Source organism: Engraulis encrasicolus, chromosome 4 (assembly GCF_034702125.1).
Source record: "Engraulis encrasicolus isolate BLACKSEA-1 chromosome 4, IST_EnEncr_1.0, whole genome shotgun sequence".
NCBI classification, from domain to species: Eukaryota; Metazoa; Chordata; class Actinopteri; order Clupeiformes; family Engraulidae; genus Engraulis; species Engraulis encrasicolus.
The window spans coordinates 31807146-31819704 of record NC_085860.1 but is presented as its reverse complement, the minus strand read 5'-3'; the positions used below and the strand labels follow the sequence as shown (position 1 = coordinate 31819704).

At 41.9% G+C, this 12559-nt stretch overlaps 1 protein-coding gene across 2 annotated transcripts in view; it reads right to left on the bottom strand.

Annotated features, from left to right (window-relative positions):
• Positions 1–5578: 5578 nt before the first annotated feature.
• The window catches only part of erc1a (ELKS/RAB6-interacting/CAST family member 1a), a 36263-nt gene continuing 29282 nt past the window's right edge, over positions 5579–12559 (bottom strand). For both annotated transcript variants that reach the window (XM_063197201.1, XM_063197202.1), the window contains exons 16-20: positions 11392–11552; positions 9297–9444; positions 6785–6880; positions 6612–6649; positions 5579–5724 (exon numbers count right to left, since the gene is read on the bottom strand). In XM_063197201.1, the coding sequence (XP_063053271.1) occupies positions 6623–6649; positions 6785–6880; positions 9297–9444; positions 11392–11552 (432 nt within the window). In that variant the 3' untranslated portion in view covers positions 5579–5724; positions 6612–6622. The remainder of the gene's footprint in view (positions 5725–6611; positions 6650–6784; positions 6881–9296; positions 9445–11391; positions 11553–12559) is intronic.

Here is a 12559-nt window from a genome sequence, read left to right as displayed (position 1 = left end):
GTGCTTGGCAAAATCTCGGGCTAGACTGGGCCTTTCCTTAAAATGGAACATCTCTTAGGAGTAATGTTTACAAATCATCCTGCCGTGACTTTAAACAATCTGTTGTGTTTCTCTGCGCTCAAGTGTTCCCCAAACCATTTGAGTGTTACATGATATCTACGATAGATGGTGCAAAGCCATCTCTTTGAGTATACCAACCAGGGATGCACCGATCCTGGTATCAGTATCGGCCCAGATACTTTCTCATTATACTCGTACTCATACTCGTCAAACACTTTCTGATACCAGGCACGATACTGTTATTACAAGAAACAACATAACGTCTCATCATGTTCCGTTGACTTGAAAGCAACATGGGAAAAAAATGCTCCTTCATACATTTACTAACATTTAAATCTACATGGAAATGGACAGTAAAACAAATATTATGGGTGGGAAAAAGGGCAGTGCATTTATTTTCATTATATGTTGTGGGTAAAAGCATCGGTATCTGTACTCAGTATCTGCAAGTACAGACATTAATGTACTCGTACTCATATCGGTTTTCAAAATCGTGCATCCCTACCAACCACTCACCAGAGTAGCCCTACATGGACAGGTCTATTTTTGTGAGGCAAAGCAGGCCACATCTAGTTTCTCATTTGCTAAAATCTAGAGCCATCAGTATCACAAACTATGTAAACACTGGGGTTTCTTCCATTAACCATGTTGAGCAAACATTTAGCCAAAGGGGCACACACTCACAGGCTTCACCGGCTGCCTGACTGGCAGGGTACCATGGCCTTCCTCTCCAAAGAGTGAGTGGTAACTCTTGTTTACGAGATCCAGCGTGTGCAAAATCATACCTCCACTCGTAGAGGCAAATAGCCCTTAGACTCGAAGTAAAACGTTATTGCTGTGTCTGTGGGGAGTCCTGACTCCTGACTGTACTGGACTGTGCCATTACCTTTTCCCTTTTGCACAGTGCGCTGGACTGAGTGCCATGCATCTGGAAATGATAAGCTCCTCCACCGCATCAACAATCGATAATGTCAGGTCCCCCTTTTGTTTTTTCACCACAAAAGACCTCACTTCATAAAACACCTATTTCTTCTGAAGACTCTTTGCACTGTTACACATTATGATGGCAAAACATTATGTCTACCTATACATTAGGCACAACACAGCTGTTATAAAGTACATTGCTATACAATACATTGCTAAAGCAAAACACAGCTGTTTGACCTATACACTACAAAGGTTACACAATTTTGTTTTCTTTCTGTGACCTCTTAAATCTTGATCTTGTCTTCTATATTTTCATATACCGGCATGTGAATCTGAAGACATAAAACATACATACATTTAAGACCTAGTGCATTCATGGCATAGCCTTTATGTTTCTCATAAAAACAACTTATTCCTCTCACAGTATTGAATATCTGTAACAAATTATGTATGGATTAGTTAAACTAAGATAAAGATGAAGATTAAAAGTCTCTTCGGAACCACTGAAGTAATGCACTTGTTTGATGTGCATTTGTGTGATGTGTTTGAAGCAATAATTCACCTTTGTATCATATAGCGCCAGCTTTGCTATACCTGTATATACCCAGTTCTGTATGGATTACATCAGCCAAGATAAACAGTCACATGGAAACACAATGCACTGACTTGGGACTGTTTGAAGTAATGCATCACCTTTGTTTCATATAGACCCATCTTGTTGCATATGCATCAAGCGTGCCCTGAGGACCTGGAGGGGAACAAATTGGCAAATGTTGTTCTCGCTATAAAGTGCGGTGTCACCACAACAGCATCCACTTTACAAGTCCAGTACCCTCTGGCATTCATCAGCGGGCTAAGCTCGGTTGCCGCCAAAAGCAAATCAACGGCACACACAAGTATCAGCAGAGACTGTAACCACTCAAGTGTCTCCTTTAACTGCGGTTGATGTCATTTGTTTTTCCCCATCCAAGGGGAGATCATCAGAGAGAGGAGAAATACACCCGCTCTCAGCCGCATACTGATGTGCAATAAAGGCGTTATAAATGTGCAGCTGTGGGTCGATGCATTAAGAGCCTTACATTTGTTTTTGTTTTTTTGTTTTTTGACATTTTCTAGACCTTAAAGACCATATAAAGTCCAATATAAACCTGGGAAATGCATCATAAAAAACATGTTGTAATGATTTCGTTCCTCGACAGTCTGGGGGTTGTCCGTTCCGAACACAGTGCTCTCTTAACTTTTGTTCATACATGATTTTCTTTCTTTGTTTTGCATAAATATTTACTACAGTGCAATGCACGTCATTACAATATTTTCTACAAAAAAACAGACTCCTATTAATTTTAATTTGTACGCATCGGCACAAAAGCCCTGAGAGGTGGACACAGTGTCATGGCTTGAGGTGCACCACAACAGAAAACAAACGTGTTACCTTCTCTGTTATGTAACTTGTGTTTTGTTTTTTGTTTTATTCTTCAAACAAACACACTCACACAGACACTACCACACAGGGAGGCAGGGCAGGCACACGCAGGCTACAAAAAAATAGCCCATTAGGGAAGGGAGCAAAGAAAGTACAAGGAACTGAATGTTCTTCCAGTGAAATAAAATATATTGATTGGTATGAAGCTTTGTGTTTTTGGTGCAGAAATTATCTTGGGGAAATTGACAGAGTCAAACTGGGTGTTAAATTAGGGGTGGCTCTTTTCAGTTATCTTTGTGAACTACTATGTTATACTGGAATCATTTCATTGAGAGGTAGGCATTACTGTTCAGTTTGTCTGAACAACAATGACCGTATTGTTTTCAAAACAAGTGAAATGTTCTGAAGCTTCTTAAAAGGTTTTTCAGATGGCCTTTGTCCTCTCTAGAGAATCCCTCAGTATAAAAAGCATCTGTTAAGTATAATGTCACGTAATGACTTGATGTCGGCAAAAATGAAGACAACAGATAAAGACACAGGTCATACACATTTATGTACATATTTACAAAGTCAAAATACTCACATACACACATCTCGTATACTGTTTTACAAGAGTTTTTTCACTCTCTCACAACACACAAAGATACAGCACTGGGCCAAAATGTCTTAAAACGTGACAGATAAAAATTACCTAGAGGGTAGGAGGCTTGGAGGAGAGTGAAAGAGAGGGAGATAGAAAGAGAAAGAAAGAAGGAAGGAGAGAGAGAGAGATAGGGTTTATTCAATTCAACGACAGAGAGAATAAAGACAGATCGGTGTGATATATTCTCCCATGAAAACACATCAGTCCAGCAATGTGATCTCATGGTACAAGATGCCAGGGGCTAAACTCAGCTCTACACGTGGTTCCATATACGTAAGAATTGGTTCTACTTTGTACTGTAGTTCATTGCCCTTGGACTGGGTTTTAGCAGCCTCAATGATATGCCAGCCAGCTCTGGGCATATAGTCTAGAAACCCCCAAATGAGATTCAACTAGTGGCGGAACAATTGCACGCAGGGCCCCAGGGCAAAACACTGACAGGGACCCCCATTACGGCCAGCCTCCTAAGGTCACAATACGGCCCCCACCACCAACAATGGAGGACCCTGCGGCCCAGGGCCAAGAACCCTGCTCGCCCTCCCCTCCCTACCCACATAGCTCTGCCCCATGGATTCAACTAATCAAGTAGAAGATCACCCACTGGATCAGCAGCAAGCTGTAAAACCTACCAAGAACATTGCAGGTGATGATAGAGAGTAGCCGCAGCTGGCGTTGCTTGTAGAGAACCACATACAGTAGATGCATACTTCAGTGATCGCTGTCGTTTTTGTGCAGAGACTGTGAGTGCTCGTGAAACGATTTCAAACACCTGAGTGGAGAAGATGTCTAGAGAAGATCTTCGTGGCTTAAGTGTCTGTGTAGGTTCCCATTCCTCCATGACGACACAGTACATTTTGCAGAGTGTTAATTTAACACTTAAAGAAGTGGACCATATGGGTTCTAAAAGTCTTGAATACAGTGTTGAACTGACACTGGCAAATTTAATATTTGGTTTTGCAGTGTTAATTCAACCTTTAAAGAGTTTCATTTAACAGTATACATGTATATGCCCCCTTCCCTAAGTGTTGAATAGCACACTGCAAAATGTACTGTGTATCAAGACCTGAAGTCATGAAGACATACAAAGAGCACCTGGATCTACTACGTGGCTCGTCTCTTTGTTGGGGCTTACTTAGTATGATTGACACGAGCTGATCTCATCACTTGCAATGTGATTGATTGTACTGTACACTGATAGGTGAACCTCCTAAACCGAACATTAATCCATATGGAGGGCGTCCAGACCACAGTGAATGTAGGTGAGTTTTTGAAGAATGGCAGCGCTAGGCTAGGATAATAGTTTCCCCCCCTCCTCCCCACTTAACCCCACCCCACCCCACCCCACCCCCTTTTTTTGAAGGGAAAACTCGTCCATTTTCCTCCACCATCATTCACCACTACCCTCCTCACATATTTGGGGGCTATATGTTCAAAGTCTATGTAGGTGGCACAATTGTCGAAATATATCATATCACTTTCAGTAATTTTGTTGCGTCGTGAGAAATGCAAACAAGCTACTTCGTTGCATAGTGTCTGTGTAACAAGTAGCTCCGTTCTGCATTCTCCACTTCTTGCTTCAGACCAGTGGCATATTCACACAAATCACATATTGTACAGGAAATCCACTATATGGTTTTTTTTTGTTTCTTAAAAAACAGATCATTGCACAAGTCACTCAAAGAAGTATGCTATATTTGAACAAATGCACCATTGTTTAGTCCATGAAAATGAAGCCCACAGCTACAAAAATGAGTTGCATGAAAGGAGAGAAGGTAGCAGAGGGGTCTACTTCAGTCCAGGTGAATGACAACCAGTTTTTTTTTATTTATTTTTTACTTTTTCTTTTTTTCCAGAATCTGGGGAATGTGTTAAAACTTGAAGGACATGCAAAACAACACCAAGACACCCGATTGATGGTGATTTCTTTTTTTGTTTTTGTTTTGTTTTGTTGTTTTGATTATTTGTATAATAATCTAAAATCTCATTTTAACTTTGGCTACAGACAGAGAAGTGCACCTTGTCTTCAGGCTTCTGGGCCAATGGGGTGGCCCCCAACTCCACAACCAACCAATCAAGTCTCAAGTCTCTTCTTCCTTGGCCAATCACGGCAGCAGCAGCCGAGCTCCAGTCATAACACTGTAACTCTGTAACCTCACTAAAGATTTGACTACACAGCACATAACATACTTTACTTTGAGATGATGGGAGGTCCTCCTTGAGCTCTTTTTTTCAGAACTTTTTCAAATCCAAATGGTTCACCCTATCTGCTTCATGGAGAAGGGTGCAACGACTATGAAACGAGGGTCTGCATTGCGTTGCAGTGTGAATTGTGTTCTCCATTACATATCTATGAATACAGTGGACAACACTGATTTTCTTTTTTTGACACAGACCTACTATTTTTTTTCTTCTTCAATGAGTCCAGTTTGGTGTGTGTGTGTGTGTGTGTGTGTGTGTGTGTGTGTGTGTGTGTGTGTGTGTGTGTGTGTGTGTGTGTGTGTGTGTGTGTGTGTGTGTGTGTGTGTGTGTGTGTGTGTGTGTGTGAGAGAGAGAGAGAGAGAGAGAGCAGGGTCGGGTGCTTTAGGAAGCAGGTCTGTCATCTGGAGGGAAGGCGGGGCGCAGCAGCATGGTGGGTGAAGTATGGTCTCACCGCCATCTCTCTGTCCACAACCTGCCACAACACAACACAACACAGCAAAACAGAAGGATTAGCATGTTGTTTCACAAATATGTACCATGTCTGGCAGTCTGTCCTCAACCCATATCCAGCACTAGAGAAACATTAAAACAGACATACAATAAGGTTAAACCTGAAAGACCAATTTATTGAAGAATTGCTAATGCTTATCTATAATAATACATTCTTTTGTTTTATATAGCGCCTTTCAAAACACCCAAGGTCGCTTAACAAGGTATCGTGTAGGAATGTGCGCGTCAGTGCGTGAGTGTGTGTGTGCATGCACGCAAGTAAATGTGCTTGTGGAACTAGCAGCCATAAGCTTCCAGCAAAAGATGTGTTTGAAGGTGTTTAAACATGGCCAGTGAAGGGGCGTTCTAAATCTGGTCTAGCGATGGAGAGTAGAGTTGCCCCGCTGAGATTCAAACCCGTACCTTCTGGTGTACCAAACGCCAGGCTCATTGGTATGACAGTCAGAACACATCAACAACCCTAGTCAGTTGTCCATCACAGCATCACTATATGCACTACAAAGTACGTATGCCAAAGAATCACTGTGCTTTATATCATACACAATGCATCTGATGTTACTGAAGACAAGTGGAAACCCAACTGGGAAACTCCCATTGTCATGTGACACAGCACCCCACAGCACACAAATGGCGCCCCAAGGGAGCAGTGCAGCGGGATGGTACCATGCTCAGGGTACCTCAGTCATGAAGGAGATGGGGGAGAGCACTGGTTAATTACTACCCCCACCAACCTGGCGGGTCGGGCGGGAGTCGAACCGGCAACCTTTGGGCTACAAGTCTGACACCCAAACTGCTTAGACTACCTGACTGAGTGACTGGCTGACACTAGCCTTTTCATGTAATGCTCACCATTCCAGGAATTATGCCCAAATGCCTTCTTCGTCATCCTTGGTTTTGAACATGTAAAACAAAACAGGACATTTTTCATTATTAATATTACCTTGCCGAATGTAACATGCACTAATATGTTTGAGTCATTTCACAGCTTCTGTGACCAACCTGCTTGTGCGGCGGACACCTACCTGATCAGGCGAAGGCTTGTGATTGGTCTGGTTGGGTTGTGTTTTCAGATGGGTGTCTTCATAGCTGTCTGCCATTAACTTCATACGGTTTTGAGTCTGTTGAAAGGAACACGGGGTTGGGATGCAATGGAGAAGTGGAGAGGCAATGCACAAGCTGTCAGTATGTCCAAACCATTTGGACTGTATCTCAAGTGTTAATGTATCACTATCAAAAATGTGCCAGACATGCAAAAACTGAAAAAATGTTTATCTGTAGGAAACTGCATTGCATTGCATTTTAAATTTCGCACACGTTTCGTCTCTTCCCTAATAGACCTCTAGAGAGAATCAGAAGTGATTCATCTCTGGACATTGACTTGTAGGGCACCATCTTTTCACATGGAAATGGTCACATCTCAAAATGTTAAACATGAATGTGCATATAATATTCTTCTCAGCATGTTCAGTAGCCTACTTATATTGACATTATTAGCATAGCTTAGCACAATCACTGGAAGTAAATGGTACCATTAGCATCAAGCCACATGTGATGATCACTGGACAGAATTCAATGGCCGTATTGCACTCTGGTAAATTTTACATTCATTTTAGTGTTTTACAAGAACATTTGTTTATTTGGTACCATAGACTTCCATTGCATTGCAAACACAGAGAAAAAAAACCCTATGTATTCTCATATTTTACCAGGGCTTATCTACATACTACCAATTTCCTGAAATATGGTGTACTGCTCCTTGAAAAAAAACTGTCTACTCATTTAGATGCTTTGGGCCATTTCATAAGGCAAACTTTTGGTCAGACAATAATCCCTAGAGAATACAAACAATGAGTGTTGCCAGGTCTAAGCGTTGAGAAAGGTCTGGTGTTCCCCACTGGAGTGTTCATACCAGCTGTTTGGTCTCCTACACCCTCCTCCATTTTTGAACTGTCCTTGAGTAAGGCACTTAAGACCACATCGTTCCAGGGATTGTAATCAATACCCTGTGCCTAAACTAAAAGTCGCTTTGCTTCATTTGATGCTATGGGAGGTGATGTCTGGTGTTTTCAACTAGAGCAGTGGTTCTCAACCCTTTTTGAATTAACACCCCCTGGACCTCATCATAAGCCTCGCAATGCCCCCTTGATCTCATCATAAGTTTCTACAAAAACCGTAAGGCTTAAGCCCTCATTGCTCCAGAGACAGTTGTCAATGTCCTATAAATCTTTGGATAAGGCTTTGGGTAAAATAATCTATATAATGTAATGTAATGTAATGTAGCCAATTGACTTAATGGCACCCTTGCACAATTATGTGAATGGTATATTTACACTCATACACTCACACATTTACAGAAGGGCAGTGCAGTGGGATGTTAAGGGTCTGGCATTTATGAAGGAGTTACTACACTGTTCTCACAACCAAAGACCTTTTATTAGCCAAGCTTTTGGTCAGTAGACCTTAGGGGATACAAACAATGAGTCTGTCCAGATATTAATGTCTGAAAGGTCTGGCACTTCCCCTTGTAGTGTTCATACCAGCTGTTTTGTCTCCTACAACATCATCCATGTCTGAAGTGTCCTTGAGCGAGGCACCAGTGCAGTACAGTAAGCCCACGTTGCTCAGCAGACTGTTGTTAATAGAGCTCGAAAGTCCCGCCCCTTATTTCCGCGTTTCACGGGACCTAAGCTGACCATCTAACAACATGGTAGAGAGTTAATATCTTCTGATCTCAGTCATGATATGCGCTGGGCTACAAATATGCTGTTTAAGAGGCTAGATAAAGATTATTCATGCAGAAGTATCAATGTTTTGTTCCGAGGCCGTCGGCATGAAAAATGTGAAGAAACACAGCTTTCTAAAAAGTTTGGGGGTTCATACGAAAAATTAAGCAAAAATATCAGAAACAACATATATGGAGCTCGTGGCACAACTCGAAGGGGATCGAAATATCATTTTAATACCGCCATTGGATTACATGCTACGATTTTCGGCTAAAAACACCGTTGAGGTCCCATGAAATCGGGGGAAGTGACGTCACTTTCAAGCTCTATACCCTGTTTCTTTGAATCATGACTCATATAATGTAGTGGTTCTCAACCTTTTTTAAACAAACACCCCCTTGACCTTATCGTAACCCTGCCAACGCCCCACTCAGCATTAAAAATAACATTGCTTTGTGACTGTTGGCCGCCCCTCTCAGCTGTCTCATTCGCAACGCCCCCGCAAAGGCTCCTTAACCCCACGCCCTGGGGGTTGTAGAACCCTCGATCAGAAACACTAATGTACTGTGATGTTAACCCTTTTGAAGAAAGGCCCCCTCGACATTCTCATAAGCCTGCCGACACCCCCCTTAGTATTCAAAAAAACAAATAGACTATTGCCCCCCATTTCCTGCCCCTCTCAGCTGTCTCCTTCTCAACACCCCCCAAAGGCTCCCCAACGCCCCCCCCCCCCATGAGAAACACTAATGTAATGTGACGTCATGTGACATGATGTCCGGTCTGCTGTTTCCCACAGGAGTGTGTTCCTCACCTGTTGTTTGAGCTGCTGGACCAGCCGGTCCTTCTCCCGCCGCAGCTGGGTGACCTCCTCCTGGGTCTTCTTCTTCTTGGACGAGGACAGCTCCAGCAGAGCAATGTTGGCATCCTTCTCACTGATTGCTGCTAACAGCGCCTCCTGTCTGTAAAAGCACAAACACAATCGAACATCTCATCAGTTCTCATCATCTCATCTGTCCGTCAAAGGAAACTGCGTATTCTGTCAAAATTGAGTTTAGACTAAAAATGGTCTTCATTACACCTCCCTTATCTTGTTGTGACAAAGTCTTATGGTCCAAATGTGTCCCATTTTAGCTATATTGCTATGTCAAATTTGCAGTAACGACAATATACAACCTATTACCGAGGCATTGAAGAGATTTTTCTCAGTTCCAATGTTGCCGTACATCTCATCAGTTGCTAACATGGACTCATATCTGCAACTGACAAATTCAGTACATTCAACATCTCATCAGTTGCTGTCAGGGCCTCCTGTCTGTAACGCACATTTACAAGCGACATTTCATCAGTTGTTAACAGTAGAAGTAGTCGTATTAATATCCTATCTGAAACGCAAAGTGCAATCAACATCTAAGCAGCCGTTTACAGTACACCAACAGTATCTGCATCCTTCTCACTGATGTCGGCTAAGCAAAGTCTCCTGTCTGTGACACAAAAATATGTGCAACATCCTAGCAGCCATTTACAGCCCACACAGATGCGCGCACACGCACACGTGCACACACACACACATCTGGTCGTATAATCCTTTGCCAGCAGTTCACTTACATGTAGGTCTGTACGGTGCAGATGCACTTAAAAGGCTGTGATTCTGAAAGTAGAACTCGGTCGGATATGTGATCAGCATTTAGCTGCATGACATTAAGGTGATGAGTGGCGTTCAGCACTGGGCTTACATTTGAGGCACAGAGTAGACTATACACGAGGTTCTCCTGCCAAGAAGCTGCTTGAGAATCAGTGTAATGAGACCAGAATGCGAGTCTGATCATAATTCACTTTTACGTTCGCTCCGTGTAAACAGTTAGTTGGCCCACTTTTGAATATCAATTACTGTGCATTACTTTCGGGAAAAAAATCACAAATCGTTTGGTTTAATTTGAATTATATTAACTATAATTACTTTTTTTCTGGGTCAGCAGAGTATGTTGAATGTAAAGATGTGGAAGGAAACATTGTTCTAATACCATCACATACAGTGCATACGTAGACTGTTAGTAACCATTTGCACACAAATATTGTAAGAATTACCCATTTGCAAAAGATCCTTTGCCTCTAGGCCAAAGAAGACATTTTTCAAAACAGTGAAATGTTTCTTTTTCTCTGTAACAATCTTCTCCTCTTCCAGAGAGCATACAATAAATCAATGTAGAAGTGTAAGCCCATGCATGAGGCCAAATATGTAAATAAAATAATTCTAAACCCCTCCTTACCGAATAGTTATTGTTTTTTGTTGACATACACAGTATTTTTTTTTCTTTGAGCAACGTTCTGAGAAGGAGACAGGAGGTCTGTATTTGTATATGTCATGTTCTTTCTTAAAGTAAAACCTCATGATCAATAATGTATGCTGTAAGCTCTTCGTTGGCATCTCCCATGCGAAACGCTACCAGGAAGATTTACCTGGTGAAAGTATAACCGAAATGTTTTTGAGAAGGTTTTTTTATTCTGATCAGCAAGCTATGAGCCATCTCCTATGCACCTGTAAGCTAAGGTGTGCAAAAAAAAGAAAAAGAACGCAAGAAACATGGGAATCAAACCAGCAACCTTTTGTTTTCAACCCATTACATTACATTTGGCAGACGATTTTTAAACAAAGCGACTAACCAAATACCCCTTGCCTCCCCTGACTCCTTATGTGTGCCGTGTTGCCAGTTTGGGCAGTTTCCCGCTCAATTGACTGCTTAGGATAGACGTCTGCAGACAAAAATGGGTAAAAAGGGCATTTGGGCTTTTTTTTCTTCAAATTTATGTCCATAGAAATCAATAGAAATTAGTTCAAATTGGGCGGGACTTTTTTTGGGCTGGAAATCGTCAGTCACATCTGGCAACCCTGAATGTGCGCCACTCACTTCATCTCCAGCACCTCCTCCAGGTGTCTCCTGCGCTCCGCCCTGAGCGTGGTGAGGTGCGCCTCCTTCTCGGCCAGCGACTGCTGCGTGGAGGACATCTTGGCCTTCATGGACTCCAGCTCCAGCTTCACCTTCTCCATCGCCGACAGAAGCTCCTCCATCTGGCCAACAGACAGAGGACAACTCAACAGTGAAGCATGAGCACAACACAACACAACACAACACAACACAACACAACACAACACAACACAACACAACACGACACAATACAACACAACACAACACAACACAACACAACACAACACAACACAACACAACACAACACAACACAACACAACACAACACAACACAACACAACACAGCACAGCACAACACAACACAACACAACACAACACAACACAACACAACACAACACAACACAACACAACAGTAAATCATAACACAACACAACAGTAAAGCAGAAGCACAACACAACACAACAGTAAAGCACAACACAACACAACACAACACAACACAACACAACAGTAAAGCATAAACACAACACAACACAACACAACACAACACAACACAACACAACACAACACAACACAACACAACACAACACAACAGAATAGGAAAGCACAAGCATATAATAGCATAACGTAACACAGCACAGCACAACAGTTGAATAGTGTACTGTATATGGTTGGTGGATGTGGGGTGTGGTTTGTTCGTCATGCCTTTTTATGACCAATGTGCGATATCATTCCAAAACTGTATTACGGTACTTTTGCCTTTTGGACATCCCATATCCTAAACCTTTGTTATTAGACTTAAAAAAATAATAAAGAAACCTTTGGAAAAATACAACAACACGACACGACACAAGACAACACAGCACAACACATCTATCTATCTATGGAATGTAGTATTGCAATGTTTATCTATTTAGAAATCAGTGGTTTTAAATAAATATTTTCATAATAATAATGAAAGAAGCAGAGGCACTCTGAGATTTGAAAAAAAATAAAATAAAAGCCTTTAATTTAACATGGCAATTCTGTTTAAAAGACACATGGGACTATGCGTTGCAGCCATATTGGCCTTCATCAGGCCATGTCATGTTAAATTAAAGGCTTTTTTATATATTTTTTCAAATCTCAGAGTGCCTCTGCTTTTTCCTTCCTTT